Source organism: Grammomys surdaster, unplaced genomic scaffold (genome assembly GCF_004785775.1).
Source record: "Grammomys surdaster isolate TR1022 unplaced genomic scaffold, NIH_TR_1.0 126059, whole genome shotgun sequence".
Lineage (NCBI taxonomy): Eukaryota > Metazoa > Chordata > Mammalia > Rodentia > Muridae > Grammomys > Grammomys surdaster.
Window position 1 is genome coordinate 3402784 of NW_021620869.1, and position 17233 is coordinate 3420016.

The 17233-nt window shown below is 49.1% G+C and overlaps 1 protein-coding gene across 4 annotated transcripts in view; it reads left to right on the forward strand.

The window, feature by feature from the left end:
- Positions 1-17002, forward strand: part of Hdac4 (histone deacetylase 4) — a 220993-nt gene extending 203991 nt beyond the window's left edge. For all 4 annotated transcript variants that reach the window (XM_028755330.1, XM_028755327.1, XM_028755329.1 and 1 more), the window contains exons 23-26: positions 987-1120; positions 11064-11148; positions 11968-12109; positions 12394-17002. In XM_028755330.1, the coding sequence (XP_028611163.1) occupies positions 987-1120; positions 11064-11148; positions 11968-12109; positions 12394-12433 (401 nt within the window). In that variant the 3' untranslated portion in view covers positions 12434-17002. The remainder of the gene's footprint in view (positions 1-986; positions 1121-11063; positions 11149-11967; positions 12110-12393) is intronic.
- The last annotated feature ends 231 nt before the right edge of the window (positions 17003-17233 follow it).

Below are 17233 nucleotides of genomic sequence, written 5' to 3' on the forward strand. Positions count from 1 at the left end.
GCACTGTCTCTGGTCTTTGCTTCTGCTCTGTTGCAGCGCACGAAAAAGATATGGAAGGTCTCTGGGCTGTAGCACCTTGGGTCACATGATGGCCAGGCTGTCTGTCACCTGTCTGTGTAACCAGAGGCAACAAGAAGCCTAGGGTCCTAAAACCGTGCACTAGTGCCTTCCTCAGTCAAGGTCCTGGCATCCTGGAGCTACTCTCCTCTCTGCCCATCAGCACATCTAATCACAGAAGATAGCCTGTCTCTCAGCTTCACCATGGTGGATGTGGACCCAGCAAGGGAATAATGATATAGGAGGTACCCTTTGGGGTATCATTGCCTCTCTCCTGCTGTCATTGTTCCTGCTGTGGGGTCCCACAGGGGCAGAGAGTACCCATGTGCCACAGTCTCTGGAACCCCAAAGACAGTATCAATGTTTCCATCAGAGGCACATGGGTTTGCCATCAGTTTTGCCCACTAGCTTCTGACAGCAAGCAGGAGATACAGCCTAGTGTGGACCTGAATCTGGTCTGGTGAATGGGCTGGTTACTAGTGCTTTTCTAGTGCCTAGCCTACGTCAGCCTGTCTGGCTGTGCATAGCATCCCCATGCCCAGCAAGTGGTATGCTGGATGTTGGCTGCAAAAATAAAAAAAAACAAAACTGTGTGACCCTAGATGGATGCAGATACCTGGACATGGGTGTGGGAAAGCTCCATGGCTCCACACAGCATTGACATGAGCGTGCTGCTTTCCACTGTGTACATATGTAAACAGCATATCAGATGTTCAGGAAGGCGGGTAGTGCAAAGCCTTTGGATGGGGAAGATACAGTACTGAAAACAAAATTCAGTCAATTGGATGAAGATACAATCCAAAAGGCAAACTAATGACCATGTTAAGCTGGCTTTGGTTACTGAAGATGACATCTCAGACCCTGTGTTTATGGGAGTCCCAAGGGGAATGTCTGAAGCACTCTACTCACATGTCCCTCTGCCATTGCAGGTTTCGGGTACTTGACAAAACAGCTGATGGGCTTAGCTGGTGGCCGGATTGTACTGGCCCTTGAGGGAGGCCATGACCTGACAGCCATCTGTGATGCTTCTGAAGCATGTGTTTCTGCTCTGCTGGGAAATGAGGTATGGAGTTGTCAAAGCCCTGCCGAATGTGCTTACCACAAGCAAAAGGCTGCTGCAAAGGGCTCAGATGGTAGAAGGCATCCATCTCCCTCCTGAGTGGGCAGTTCACCCAGCATTGAGCTGCATCTATATCCCAGCCCATGTAGTAAGTCTGACTTTGGCTAAGAAATGAGCAGAAGGGACACAGAGCAGGCCTAGGACTCAGAGGTGCTTGCTGCAGCATGTTCTCCCTTCCTGTTTCACTTATGTCAAGGATAACATGCTGGCCAGGCCTCATGTTACTCTTCAGGTTTCTCTGGGAGCTTGTCTGCAGACTTGGGTGGAATCAGCTCAAGCTTATTAGCTTAGGGCTGGGCTGGAACCTCTTTACTCTGCTATCATTTCCCTTGTGCATTCGGGAACGATGCTTAGGTTAGGATTCTGCTCTGCCCACTAGTACTGCAGGGCAGAGTCAAGGGCATTGGCCTGCACAGTAGTCTTCAGTGGGTCAGTCACATAAAGCTTTTGGGGGGCTAGAGTAAGCACCATGTGGGTTCCCTCCCACTATGCTGATGAAGACCCCTTGTTGGCATTCCCAGCTCCTTGTTTTTATAGCTGCACCCAACAGAGACCCAATACAGTTTCAGGTTAGAATGAAGATGAAGTTGTCACATAACCCTTGGAGCCCCTAATGTGTATGATATAACTGACACACAGCCTTCATTGAAGAATTTCCAAATCTGTATATGTCTAGGCCAATGGTTCTCAACCTTCCTAATGCTATATTAAAGGAACTTTTTTATGTGATTCCTCAGATTGTAGTGACTCACAACCATAAAGTTATTTTCACTGCCACTACATAACCGTAACTTTGCTACTGTTATGAATCGTAATGTAAATCTGTTTTCCGATGGTCATAGGTTACCTTGTGAAAGGGCAATTCAACAACCCCCCCCAGGGGTCATGACCCATAGGTTGAGAACCACTAGTCTAGGCCTCTCTGGCTGGTATGTGTATTTGTTAGCCAATGTATGGATGTGATTCCTGCTTTATAGGTCTTGCTCACATTGATCCCCTATGGGTGATGCTTAGGTACTGGGTAGGAGTGAGCCAGGAGTGAGGAGCTTAATGCTGGAACCTGTGTCTCAGGGGCTGCTGGGTTCATACCCTCAGGTAGCTCAGAGTAACCTCAAATGTCACATACAAGCTCCTCAGCTTCGGGAGTATAGTGGCAGGTGAGTCGGCAGCTCTGAGATCTGTGGCCTCTGCAGTACCTGCTCTTCAGGGCTTATGAAACTGCCGACCCAAGGACTGTATCAGGAGTTCTTGAGCTATCCCTGCCATGCAGGCCAGGGTCTAGATGGCTCTTAATAAAGAACTTCTCTAACCTGGTTTGCCAACACCTGCCAACCCAGGGGTGGCCCATGTGACACAGAGCTCAGGATTGCTCTTAAAGGGAGTTGTCAAAAGGTCACAGAATACCAGACTCACATTGTCTGTGTGTTGTGCTCTGCAAGATTCATTCCAGAAAGCACAGGATAGGAGGGGAGAGTGAAATTGCTGCCTCACTATGTACAGCTTGTAAGCTTCTAGAACCAAATGCATATTCCTTCTCCCCCCCCCCCCCGTGGACACCATTACAAGAGAAACCCTACTAGTTACACCTCACTACACCTCTGCCCCATGCTACCAATAGGATGTTCCTTCATCAGAGGAAGTGGGTGTACATCTTAACCAAGTGTTTCCATCAAGCCCTGGGTACACTGACCAAACACTGAGCCCCCCACTCTCTGGTCTCATGGATGCCAACCCTCCCTGCCCTCCATTGCAACTGGCATGAGATAAAACCATCTTAACTCAAACAGAGAGCAGGTACTTAGAGGGGGCAAGTCAGAGACGGCAGTCAGCCACAAGTGTACCCAACCCTGCCTGGCTGACAAAGCTTGCTCCCACTGACTTCTCTGTAATCCTAAATTTGAAAGGGCCACCAGACTAATTGGCATTATTTTCCAAGACTTTCGGGGGTGGGGTAGGTAGGTGGGTAGGGTGGATAGGATAAATAAGATAGATAAATAGATATATATGTCTCCACAACATTTTCCCTTATAGGAAAGACAAAAGGGAGCACACAGGGAACTTCCCTACTATTTGACTCCTGGTCTAAGGGTAGTAGGGAAGCCAGATGCTCCTGGGTGGGTTCAGAGCACTGGCACAGTGGCAGCTTGTCACTGTGCTCAGTGCTACAGGAAGCCTAGGAATGGCAGCCAGGCCTAGGTTCCCACAGTGTACTGCAAATCCTGACACTGCTGTGGGAAGCTGGGAACTGGAGTCCAGGGACATGGGTACTGGTCAGGGGTCTGTGGCTCAATGGAGGACTCTTGTGCATCTTGATGTCATTGTGTGTATATCCCAAAAGAGGAGAGGGGCTAGGTAGTGTGGAAGGACAGGGCATGCCAAAGGCAGCGAAACTAGGAGACAGCTGGGAGAATAACATGGAGAGGCTGAGCTCATAAAGCTAGGATGCAGCTGAGAAGGAAATGGGGAGGAGACGGGTGCATGAAGGAGCTGTCTGAATCCTGAGCTTCGGGGAAGGGAGGGGCTCAGCCTGCAGCTGATTGTTCCACACTGAGGAAGGCAAGAAGAGACAGCCTGAGCTGTGACTCCAGCCACGTGTTGACAGAGGCTTGGTGTGATGCTCAGGAGAGACCAGCTGGAAGTGCAGCCTGATGACGTTAGGCAGATACCAGGTACTTGGGTACTTCAACCAACAAGGCAGTAGAGGAACTCCCAGAGGAGCAGAACAGGAGGCTAAGGTTGCTTAGAGGGTTGTGCACAGAGCCTCAGTCCAGATTCAGAATTAGATCAGCAGGAAACTAGCACTCCTGAGATAGCCATGGTTTTTGCTAATGGCCAATGGAAAGAAAGGCAGCCTATCACTCAAATGCATCTCCTTGAGGAGATATTGAGAATGAGGTTCTAAGACACATACATACAGAGACATATATGTGCATGCAACGCACACACACCAGGAAAAAGTGCTGTTGAAGCAGTCCCTGGACTCCCTGCCCCCTCAACCTCCAACCCTAGGAACCTACAAATGAAACTACGTGTCTTAGGGGAAGACAGTAATGACTCAATCAGATACTTACAGATGCTTACTGAATGTAGCCATCTCCAACCAAGCACTACAGGATAGTAAGTTATTCAGAAGTCTCCAGTGCCAGGAAAAATAGCTACTTTATCCTGGGTCTATTTCCACTTGGTACTGTTCAGTGTGACATACATGAGCCACCCACACAAGTATCACAAACAAGAGAGTAAGACATATAGCCTTGTAGGGCTGGCAGGCTGGTGTCTCTAGTCAAGAGTAGAGTAACTGAGCTCTGTGTGTCCACCACATGAGGAACCTAGCAAGCCCCTCAGGATACATGCCAGTGGCAAAACTAGGAGATGAGCTAGGGCTCAGGGTAAGGCCCACAAGTGTGTGGCTGGAGCTGTCATGCAGAGTGCAGGCGAGCTGCACTCAAAAAGTAGGGTCTAGATCCACCCAGTAGACTGGCTCTGAGCTGTCCCTGTGGAGGTTCACAGCTGCTAGTTGGGGCTCTAGGTGAGTGGGATGGAGGACCACTGACTCTCCTATCCTAAGGGTTGTCTCTTGTCACAGACAGTGTTCATTTTAATCTCAGATGTCCTTTTCTCTGGCTTGTGGGTCCCGCCACCCCAGATGGAGTCCTATGCCTCTGGAATCCCAGACCATTGTCTTGCCTTTACCATAGTTAAAATATGACTGGTGTGTATATCCAGCCCTTGCTAAAGTGTTAAGACTCCCAGTGCTCGGTACTTTAAGTTACAATAAAGAGCTTGGCTTTCGCCCCAGGCCTGTTGTTCCTCATACGTTTGCTCTTTTTTTTTTTTTTTTTTTTTTTTGGGGGGGGGGGATAAAGCACTAGCTTTATCAAGGGCTGTTTAAATTTTTCATGGATGCACAAAAGTTGGACAGAGCCACAGTCTGCCCCACAGCCTTTGATGAAGGTTGATAGACAGTCTGTTGGGCAGTCTGGCAAGTACATGCTGGGCAGCCTGCTGTGGATAACAGTGATGGCCTGCAGTGAGCTCAACTGCCAGAGGAGACACTGAGTGGCCAGCTGTATAGGTCTGGGCATCTGCACTGTGTGTGGGCGTCTCTTAGGGATCAGCGTGGCTGCTGGTAGCCAGTTCAGAGTAGTTCCACTCACAGCCACAGTGGAAGTCATACCAAGGTGTGCATGCTGTATGTTAAACAGGCTGTGTGGAGTCCTCTGTGAATGCCTGTCCATACTCAGAATGCCACCCACTGTGCACAGCCGGGCATGAAGACTCCCATGACCTTCCACAGAGGGTGGGACAGGGGTGGTGGAAAGACTATCACTCCTGTGAGAGATGTTCTGAAGGCTAGCATGTGTTATTCATTCTTCTGTGACATTTCAGGGTTCACAGCCTGTCATTTCCAGGCCAGTCCCAGGCTTGAAGATGTTCCGGAGGAAGACATAAAAGGAGATGTTTAAGAGTGTTCATTCATGAGTTTGGCCTCTTGTCATGTTGAGACTCCTATGCTATAACATACAAATATGGAAAGGCCTGGCAAACATGAAGAACAGCTGTGTGTGTGTGTGTGTGTGTGTGTGTGTGTGTGTGTGGTGTAACAAGCTGAGGTGGTTCCAACTGAGGGCCCACTACTTCCTATCAGGCTGTTGCCACATTACACATAGGTACCATGTGAGCTTTCATACGTTCACATGCACACTTCACTTCAGACAATGTCTCTTAACTATACACAGCCATCGTGACTTGTGTCTGGTCCCCTCCTACCTGTACAATTGGTATCCCCCTGCTAGCCAATATGACATTCACTATGAAGGTTCTATACTTTATAAGGACTGCCCACTTGGCTACAACAAATTTGTCTGAAGTGAAGGACACTGGTAACATGCTTCTTCCTGGCTGGCTGCCTTCCAACCTTCCTAATATCCTGTCTAATCTAACTTGGGGAAGTCCCACATCTCTTACAATCTTTTTACCAAAGACTTGCCCCAGGCCACCACTGGGCAACAAGATCCTGTCAGGGCTAAAATGTTTACTTGTCTTATTAATAGTGACCACCAGTATCCTAGTTAGGCCAGTGCTGTCCCACAGAAGACTAGAGGTGGTCTGATCTCCTGTCATCCTGTCTCAACTGAGTCACATGCTTGGAGGAGGGGAACCCAGCTCCCTTCACCTCTTGGCACACACTGGCTTTGTTCACTGGCCCACGAAGCCTCGCATCAATCTGCATAGCACATCTGTGCCATTTTACCAAACAGGCTTGGGAGGTCCTCCAAGCTGTGTTGTGGGTGCCATGACTCACTTGGGAGAGCTGAGTTTGAGCTTGGCCTCCAGATCCCAGAGTTGACTACTACACAGGTCCTGTGTTGACCTCCATTATAGAACAAGACCAAGTCCTCTAACCTTTTTGCAAAGGGAACCATAATTTTTAGTCATGTTGTAATTTACTTGTTTTTTTTTCTCCTAAAACTCTCAAAACTTACCCAACCCATTCTAAAGGTTTTTCATGTTCATGGGAAAGACCTGCATCCACAAATACACACTTGGGGTTCTGCTGTTTCACCAACAGTTCCTGACATGGAGCTATCTTCTTTGCCAGTCAGGTAGGGCCTATGTTGGTATTGCCACATGGAGAAGCTAGACTTCCAGCTTCTCAGAGAAGGGAACAATCCTGAGGAGCAGGTCTGAGGGACAGCATCTGCTGGCCCTGGGGCTGAGCGCATGTTGTCTGGGTGCCCCTGGAGAACTAGATGGATCTTCTGGGCCTGGACGGGGGTCAGGCAAAGACTCAATGGAAAAGATCCTCTGCCAGAGGAGGGAGCAAAAGCCATATGCAAACAGTTCCCTCGATGTGGCAGTGTGGAAGATGAAACTGATGGCAGGCAGGATCACTGATGAGGGGGAGAGCCTCAGAAGACCCCTTGGGTTTCTGGGTATGGGGTCAGACACCAGTTGCTCAGAATATCTATCTTCCTTGGGAGTAAGAGAAAGGCAGAGTCTGACACGGAGGGGATAGGAATATGAGAAAATTTCCAGACCTAAACCAGCTAGCCCTGTGGCCATAGACTCACCAAGAGCCCATTGGCATGAACATGTGATATTGTAGGGATTGACAACCTGGGGCCAACCAGAGAAAGGTCTGGAGGACAGAGGGATCTAGTGATCTCTCGTTGTTAGAATCTATTTAAGATGGAAGTTTATGACCTCCTGCCTGGGCCCAGATGCCCCAGCAAAGTGGGTGACGTTCTGAAAGCACAGGCTCAAGTCCCTGAAGCTGGGTCAGGGCAAGAGCCTTAGATTGTTACAGCCTCTGAAGTGAGTCTACACTCCTAAAGCATTAACCCTGGAACTCTGTGACAAAAAACAGTGGAAAACCCCTGCTATGGCTCTGTCCACCACCCTGACAAAGGGTTTGCTCATGTACCTGACAGAGGTATCTGCTAATTATAAGCCTGGGTGTATACTGGTCTGCCCTCAGGATGACAACCCAGTGACCCTCACAATCAGAGCAGAGCTCGAAGCAGGCAGTGTTACAGCAGCCTCCATGGTGTTGAGTTGTAGGTAACTCCAGAAGGCGGAGCAGGGCCATTTCCTGTGGGTTAAGTATAGATCCAGAGCAAGAAAAAGGGACAAAAGGAAACCCTGGGCTCTTTGGACACAGTTATATCAGAGTTTCCTGATAAAACTCAACTGAAAACTTAAGTGTGCAGCTAGAGCCCAGAAGAGGAGCTGGCTGCAAACCTGTTGCTAGTGTTTGGCCAGTAGGGTGTGGCAGGGAGGCCTGAGTCAGGATTCCTGGAGAGAATGGATGTGCCTTCCCTCCTGAGAAGGAGCAGTGCTTCTGTGGACAGTTGACTTAGTGCCCTGACCATCAGGCTGAGGCCTGAGCTCACAGGAGGAATGCATAGATTCCAGGATCTGGAAGCCATGTAAGTGGTTCTTCTCAGTTTTGCTTTGATGGGAGAGAACAGAGGATGGCATCTGCTTCAGGAGGACTTCAGAGGTAAAGAGAAGTCTCATCTCCTGCCAGCCATGGAAAGCAAGTGACATTCGAGCTGCTCCTTCAATCACTCACCCAGACTCATTCTATCCGGCTTGTCCTGTAGCTCCCAAATCCCCTTCCTTGCCATCTCTTAATATGAAAGTTCCCTATGTTCCCAGCGCCCAGTTGAAAGATGTGTAGCAGGCACCCTTACCATGGGCCAGCATCCTCAACAGGATCAGGAGATGTCATTATCCTGGGTGAGCCAAGACCTGGACCATGGTAGCCTCTCTGAAATTTCGAGAACGAGCATATGACCTCTGTATATTTAAGAAACTGTTGTTCTTCAGAAATTCTAATTTAACTAGGTCCTGTATGTTTCTCTGCCAAACAGCCTAGTCCCAGCCCCTCCCAGGCTGCATGCCTTCCCCTCACTTACTTAATTTCACTGACTGGACATTTTTGTTGTTGTCATATGTCACCCACATTGGGTCTGGGCCACATAGCACTCAGACTCTTCCCCCATTATTTTTCATTTCCTGCCTTCTGCAGAACATTCTGTGTCTCGGGAATATCCTGTGGGTTTTCTCTAGGAAAATGGCAGTGTGGGCCGCATTTTTTTTCCCCTTCAGAAGATACCTTTGTTCCATCTTGTTGGGAGTGACAGCTTTACTGAGCATATGATTCTGAGTAGCCAGGGTCTCCTCTTGGCACATAGCCTTATCAAGCCACTGCCCTTCGCTTCCCTTTCTGCATATGCCCAGCCACCCTCACTGTGTGGAGATGACCTGCTTTCCCAAGTTACTTTCAGAATTCTGAGTCTGCCTTTGATATTCTGTGATTTGTTTCTGAATACCTAAAAATTTCTGGGTTTGCTGTCCCAATGGGCTCTTCCCTGCCTGCGCCTGGGATTTTCCAGCTCTAGAGAGTAAGTGGTCACTCCTTCCTTCAGTGCTCATTGAAGATTTTTTCCTGGGCCTCCCTCCTGGACACTGTGGCTTCTGCTCTGCCTTGTTCCCTTAGCTGCAGCATCAGGGATTGGACCTTTCCAGCTTACCTCCTTATGTTCTAGTAACACACAGTACTGTTAAACACGGGTCTGCGGCTCTGTGTGGCTCCCTGTCCACCAGGTCAGGCGCATCATTGAAAGCACATAGAGCGGTGTAATTGCAGCCTTTGATAATCCCAATGGACTTTGTTTTTGGGAGATGGCATCAGTGACAGTGCCTATGTTCCTACACACTACTCAGAAACCATCCTTTCTTGTCAGCCAGCCTTCCTACTGCATGAGTCCTTGTCATAGCCTGAAAACCAGTTCTCCCCCTGTGGTTGTCCACAGAACTCCAGCTATGTCTGGATGTCACCAGTGCTTCATGGGGCCCTTGCTCTGTCCCACCCACCATCTGTTCTTGGTTCTTTTGTACCATTGGTCTCCTCTGCCTGTCACAGTCTTCCCACCTCCTAGTCACTTTTCATGACTCTGATGATTTCAGGATTTTCTGGCCAACATAAAATGTCCAGTTTATGTTGGCCACTGTGAGCATGAAATGCCTCTTACAAGCGTTTGTACTTGAGCACTGTTGGGGAAGTTGTGTAACCTTTTGGTTGTAGGGCCCGAGGGACAGGGCCTGAGGGTTACAGGCAATTGTGCTCACACCTATGTTCCTACCTGATAGCCTGTGAGGCTCTGTGAGGCTGCTCTTGCCGTCGCACCTCCCACCACAATTTACTGAGCCAAACAAATCCTCCTTCCTATCACAACAATATGAAAAATAAGAGTGAAATTTTGCTTGTGGTGATAGGCTGGGAGAGGGAGATGCCAGTGGCCATTGTGAACACTTAACGATGGGGCTACACAGTGCTGTGTCCACCTCAGTCACCAGCTTTATTTGAAGCCACCTCTTCCCCTGCACAAGGTGCAGGTAGAGAAGCAGTAAGCTCTACCTCCTGGGATTATTAGCAGTTCCATCAGGAATGTCTGTCTTTGCACATGTGCATTTACTCAGTTATGTGCTGGTACTCAGTTTATATTTCAGGTGCTGTGTTATCTCACTGCTCAGCCTGCTACCTGGAGCCATGGAGCACTATTCCAAGCTGACCCTGTGTGTCTCCTGGTGTCCCTGTGGCTTGTCCTTAAGCAGGTCCTAATGGTGGCTTCAAGTGCTTCCGAGCTCCTCTGGTATTTTCCTGCCCACCCTGGCATCAACTCCTCTGGTGTTTTCCTGCCCACTCTGGCATCAGCCATTGTTTCTTTTATTGGTGAATGGCTTTGAGGTGGCTCCCCCAGGCTCTGGCTGGCTCTTTATTGAGAAATACCTTTGGTTAGAAGGTCATGCTACCTGGGGTATAATTGGTAGCACTCATGAAAATCTGGTTGGGGATGCAGTGGCTTTGGTCTATAAGCTTGTCTACACAGATGTTGTTGCCAATGTTCATTCTGCCCTAGAGCCCTGCTACTTAAGACTTTCTGCCCTTGTTAGGAGTTTCATCTGTGAGAGACCTACTCACTTCCCTCCATCCTCCGCATGTGTGGGAAAAGCAAGATTCAGAGACCTTGTGCATTCAGGACAGGTTGTACAAGTGTAGCTTCCTTCCTCTGCTCTCAGTGGCATACACAGATAACGCCAAGCTGACATCTTGTATGCAGCCTACTCCTGGGCCTGTCCTCCTCCTAGGAACCCATGAATATACTCCAGTGCACCCTAAGGAGAGACGACCTGTAGGAAGTATTTTTTTTTTTAAATTACCAAGTCATACTGGCTTTTTAGAGTTACTTCATCTTCCCCACAAATGACTCTATCTTTGGGAGTGAGGTACTGTCTCTGGTGGACACCATTTAATATATACATAGATTATACACTGGTCATTTGCCATCATAATAGATCTGTGTCTCTCTTACAGCTTGAGCCTCTGCCAGAAAAGGTTCTACACCAGAGACCCAATGCTAATGCCGTCCACTCCATGGAGAAAGTGATAGACATCCACAGTAAGTTGCTGGCCGAGTCGGCATGGGGACCTAGGGCAGGAGCACAAGGCCTTGCCTTCCCTGGCATGTGGTGAGCTAGTACAGACGCCCAGGACCAGGTCCTGCTGTACAGGGCTTCAAAAGAATCTGGCACCAGTGTTCTCAAGCTTCTTGGTTCAGTTGCATAGAACTTACTTGGACTGAAAAATCTATGTCATGCCAGAGGTGCCTAGCAAAGGGTAGAACTCATCCCCAGTTCAAACAACAAGTCCCAGACAACAGGTACACAGCCAGACACCCACACATCGCCCTGCCTCAGGTACATTGCTACTCCTCGCCTGGCTCTGATACACTCACACTCATCTGGGTACATAAGCTCACATAGATGATACACGCCTGAAGGCTTCATCCAGCTCCCTACTGGACCATTTAGTTCTGCCTTCAAAACTGTCTCTGCTGATGCCTCTGACTCTAAAAGTTGCTTAAGCAGGGCTCCCTGTGCTGAACCTGGATGTGATCGATCCACAGCATCCATAAAGCTCCAGGTCGGAAACTCCCTAAGTCTAGGTGCCAGCAAGTCTCCATGTGCCTGCTCCCAGAATGTCTGGTCACCTACAGCAAGACAGAGTCCGTGACTGTGGAGAGCCAGGTCCCACAGCAGTCTAGAGCCCTGTGTTCAGGTGGCCTGCAGTGCAGAAATTACACCACAAGGGCCAGTGTTTGTGAGGGCGTTGCCAGCCAGCACTCTTCAGAAAGGCACTTTGGGACACAAGTGAGTCTCCATAGGACCCCATTAATCTACAGAAGTAGGGAGTCACTGAGTGTTCCCCTTTCCCCCAGGCAAGTACTGGCGCTGCCTGCAGCGTTTGTCCTCCACTGTGGGGCGCTCTCTGATTGAGGCACAAAAGTGTGAGAATGAAGAAGCTGAGACAGTCACCGCCATGGCCTCGCTGTCTGTAGGTGTCAAACCTGCTGAGAAGAGGTAAGTTCCTGTCTATACCATCCCTAAGGCCTGCTGAGTATACCTGTGCATGAGGACCTGACAGAATCTTCCTGTGTGCCCAGCCTTGTGCCAGGCTTGCCCTTTAGGGACAAGATAGATGGTGGCATTCCCACTGACTCTACAAACCAATATTGTCTATCAGGAAAGAGCTTGTGCCTTGGTGGGGCAGGGACCTTGAGGACTCTGTGGGAAAGGGAACCTGATTTCACAGGGCCTCCTTTACCCACCATGTACCTTGCCTACCCCTCTTTTCTCCTCTCCAGATCTGAGGAGGAGCCCATGGAGGAGGAACCACCACTGTAGCCCGAAGCTGCTGTTCTCTCCTTTGTTTGTCTGTCTCGAAGCTCAGCCAAGGAACTTTCCCGTGTCACTCCTGCGTCCTGCCTTGGTGCTCTCTCTGAGTGCAAAGGGACAGCAGGTGTGTAGCAGCAACGGGAGGCCTTTCTGCCGCCCTGGACCGCAGGTCTGGAGACGCACACGAACACCAGGTGTGGCAGATCACATGGAACACAGGACAGCACGCAACACACGGGCACACAGACACGCCGCGGAAGCCAAGCACACGCTGGTGGGTTCCCCCAGGGAAGCCTCGAAGGAAGAAGCTTGTGGCAACTTGGGCAGAGTTGCTGAATCGAGTTGACATGAGGAAAATGAAAATCAAAGATCTAATAATACAGAACAAACTTGATTAAAACTGGTGCTTAACATTTGATTCTTACCCACAATCCCACAGTCCGTGTAAACCACTCAACTCATCTTGTAGCTTTTTTTAAAAAAACAGAAGAAAACAAAACCGTTTTCTATGGCTCTGGCCTGCCTTGTGAACCTTAGTGGGGTGCTGTGGGGGTTCACAGCTTAGTGAGGGACAGAGTTGGAAGAAACTTTAAAGGAAAAAAAAACTGGACAGAACAGAAATGTGAGCCTGGGAGTCAGCTGGAGCTTCTCGAAGCCATCGGAAGATGCGAGTTTGTGCCTTTTTTTATTGCTCTGATGGAATTTTTTGTGGCTGGGTTTTCTGAAGTCTGAGGAACGATGCCTTAAGAAAAAAAAAACACACACACCACTAAGAATTGGTGTGACAGTGTCCTGTGGCTGGCTGAGCCCAGTGATGCTGGCCTGGCATTACAAGAATGGGCACCAGCCACTGTCCCCAAGGGCCGAAGTACAGCCAGCCTTGCTTGGTTTGGTTGCCATTTAAGGAAGATGAGGTAGTTCCAAAAAGCAGCGACCGCCGCCACCGGCAGTTTTGAAGTCTAACACGTTTTAAATGGATCCAAAGTGTTCTTTCCTCAGCCATCACTTAGCAGTTGAGCATCTCCATTCGGTTGTGAAGCATGTCGTAGGCACACTGCAGTGTTACGATCGGAATGCTTTTCATTAAAAGCAGGTAGCATGAAGTATTGCTTAAATTTTAGGTATAAATAAATATATATATGTATAATATATATTCCACTGTATTCCAAGCTAAGAAACTTGATTCTTATGAGATCTTGATAAAATATTTATAATGCATTTATAGACAAAGTATATATAAATATATATAATAAATCCAGACCGCAGAGGTCCTGGCAGGTGAAAGACATGTGTGTTAGCTCTGAGGTGCTGAGGGCTGGGGTCTGGATTGAAGCCCAAGGATTTTTGAGCTCCAGATTGGCCAGCTTCCAGATTGCCAGCATGTTCACCCCTGGGCAACTTCCCTACCAGTTTGTACTTTAATTTTAATTATTTTCTAACAGAACCTCTCCCTTTCCATGCCTACATGCACATATGTACCTGATGAGTTTTTATAGCAAAAGATATAAACTTGCTGTTGATTTTTGTATGAATTTTTCACAAAAAGATCCTGAAGAAAACATTATTTTGTGGATTTTACATTTTTCCCCCTTACCATTCAGCAGTTTTCTGAAGGTGGTAATGTCTGAAACTTTTTCTTTCTAAATTCTTACTTGTATATTTTTTTTTAGCTCTGAAGGTTATTTTTATGGTTTGATTTTGTTTCTTTTTGTACAGCAAGCAGGGCTCTGCTTTGAGCAGGACCGCTGCTGTCATGCTTGGGTTTTTAGTGCAAACCTCTTGAGATTGAGCAGCAGGTCTGCGTGGCGCCCTTGTCTTGTCAAGCTCCCCTGGGGGCTGCACAGCCAGGGACCTCTGCCCTGCAGCACTAGTAGTCTTACAGGGCAGGCGGGCGGCATTAATGAGTGTGGACTTGTAACCACTCCATCAGGATAGAACTCCGTCTCTAGTTTCCCAAAGACCTTTGAGGCGCGTCCACAAGCGCCTGGCCCAGAGCCTGGCCCTGCACCTGTTCAGGAATTTCCATTGCGGCCTCATAACCCAGACTCTGGCTACAGCCACAGCCCTGGGTTTGTAGCCTGTGGCTGCCGAATCAAGGCCTTTGTCCTTGTCCTGCAGGGACACACAGGGTCCTGAGGGACAGTCAGTCTTTGTCTTTGCTCTTTTTTTCTTCTATGACAACTGACTTTTTAACTGCTAACTTCTTTTCTAGCACTTAAAGCCGCCAATTTCATTCCAAAGTATGTGGAGTTCAGACTGGCGAGAGGAAGTTGAGATACTCAGAAGGAACATCAAGCTAAGTTTCTGAATTTGGTGGCATTTACAGGGTAGATGGGAACTGGGTCAGGCTTTTAACAGACAGGCTGAGCACACATTCTTAGACTTTGGATCGCTGGGCTGCTCTGAGTGCTGAGCTAAGACAGTGGGTAGAGAGGTATTAGGACATGCCTGCCTCCGTCCTCCCTGTGGCTACTCTGACCCTTGGCAGAAGGAGCAGACTTGAGGGACCCTGTGCAACCTCTCCCTTGCTTGTTACTGCATGGTGACAGAGGCCAGCTAGCTGCTCTTCTAGCCACCTTGGCCCATTTTCTGCATACCCTGCCACCAGCCCTGTTGTGCCAGCCACGACTCGTGGGAGGTGCACCTCATCTTACTTTTTCAGGTGATGGGTAACAGGCCACTCTGTGGCCAGGGTACTGTGAGAGGGACTCACTTTGGTCCTATTCAGTCACCCTTTGATGCAGGGGCCTGGCCAGTGAGCCAGCTCACTCCAGCTTCCATGTGAGCTGAAAGCATTACCTACCATTTAGCCTTTTCTTCCCTTTGAAGACACATGTGGCCCTTCCCCACAGTCATCTCCCAGGGCAGAGGGCAGAAGGTCGGCCTTGACCTCCAGGGCAGGACCACAGCACTCCCCTGCCTGGACCTTGAACCTTCCACCTTCTCCCTTCCTTTGCAAAGGCTTTGGTGGGTGCTGGGAAGGGAGCCGGGAGCAAGCACTTTACATCCCTTTAAGGGAAGCCCAAAGGCACCGTATCCTTAGGATGCTGGTGTTCACTCACCCTTGGGTCTTCCACCTGCACCCTGAGAGCCCACGCCCCACCAGCAGGCGGCTGTTCCCAAGGCCACCACCCACTGGGACATCCCAGGGCTCTGGCTTGAGGGCCGCTTTATCAAAGTGTTTTAGTTTTTCTTTACTTTCAAATCTGTCCCCAAGAGGAAGGACCATTCTGCAGTGGTCTCCGCAGCACTGGTGATGGGCTTGGCCATGTTTCTTTCCTCAGAACATTCCTTCTTCACTGGTCACAGCCACGTGCTCATTCCATCCTTCTTTTTGTAGACTTTGGGCCCATGTATTTTATGGGCATTGATACATATATAAATATATAGATATAAATATATAAATATATTTTTTTAAGTTTCCTACACCTGGAGGTTGCATGGACGTACGCCGGCATGTCTTTATATTGTATACAGATTTTGCACGCCAAACTCGGCAGCTTTGGGGAAGGAGAATCAATGCCTTTCTTTCCCCTCTCATGATGTTTGCAGATGCAGAAATTTTTTTTCTGTAAAACAAAACCTTGAAGGAGAAGAGGGGGGAGTTTGAGTCTTATTGAACTTATTCTTAAGAAATTGTACTTTTTATTGTAAGAAAAATAAAAGGACTACTTACACACTTGTCGTTAAGAAAAGTTTACCTAGCACCTTTGACATACCGATAGAGAGTCGATTGTACCCATGTGCAAGCTCCACATTCAGACCCTACTGCCTGTCTGTCAAGCTGGCTGGGGGCGTTTTCTTTTGTTTTGTTGGTTTTTTCCTTTTCTCTCCCCACACAGGGCCAGGTGCACCCTGCCTGCTGTCACCAGCCTCTGGTTGAGAACCTGAGGTCCTGGTGAGTCCCTGGCTCAGCACAACTGTGCTGATGGGTTCGTTCCTTCTGGAAGACGCGGGGCTCGGGTTCCGCATTGGGCAGTCGAGGCCTTTGTGAGCCCTAGGTCTAAGTGGCATTTGGCACTCACTGGAGGAAACTATTTCTCCCTCTCAAGGATCCGGGCATGCTCTGCACCCGGCCTTGGTGGCCTCACCGGGCTCACGTTGATCCAAGTCTACTATGGAAAGAGAAGAGTGCAGACAGGCCTTGTTCAGGGTTGTGCACTCCACTGAGGGGGTGCCATTTCCCAGTCTATAAGAATGTTAAACATGCTATTTCCATGTATGTGGAGGAGGCTGACCTCATTCAGCAGGAGCTCACTACAGAAGTGTGGTTGAAGCCACCGAGCGCTGCGCCGTGAAGCTGTGTGCGCTCCGCAGCCATGACCGCCTTCACTCTGTAACAACCAGTTTTCTCTTTGATTGTCTGGACCTCCCCTCCTCGGCGCTTTCTCCTCTTGGCGGGGTTGGGGGGGTCATGTTTGGTTTTCTCATTCTTGTTTCGTTTTGTGTGGTGGGTTTCACTGACCGGCGGGGTCCTCTGGCGGTCACCTCTTCCCCCTCCCGGGTCCAGTGTTTGTACCACATCACACACTTGTCGCTCTCGTGGTGTAAATAAAGACTGCGTTAATTGCCCTCCCAGCTCTGCTACCTACTTGTATTCTTTCCTCCAGCATACGTTTGCCAGGGACCCTGGGCACCGACTCCCATGTCCTGGGGAAATCGCTCGGCCCCATCACTTGGATTGAACTCCAGGAACCTGTCACACTTTTCCCAGCTAAGTACTCAGAGCAGGTATGAAAGCTGCCAGTTCCCACCACCAGCAAGGAACCACCCGACTCCCACCAGTCCAGGTTCACTTGTGGGGTTCAG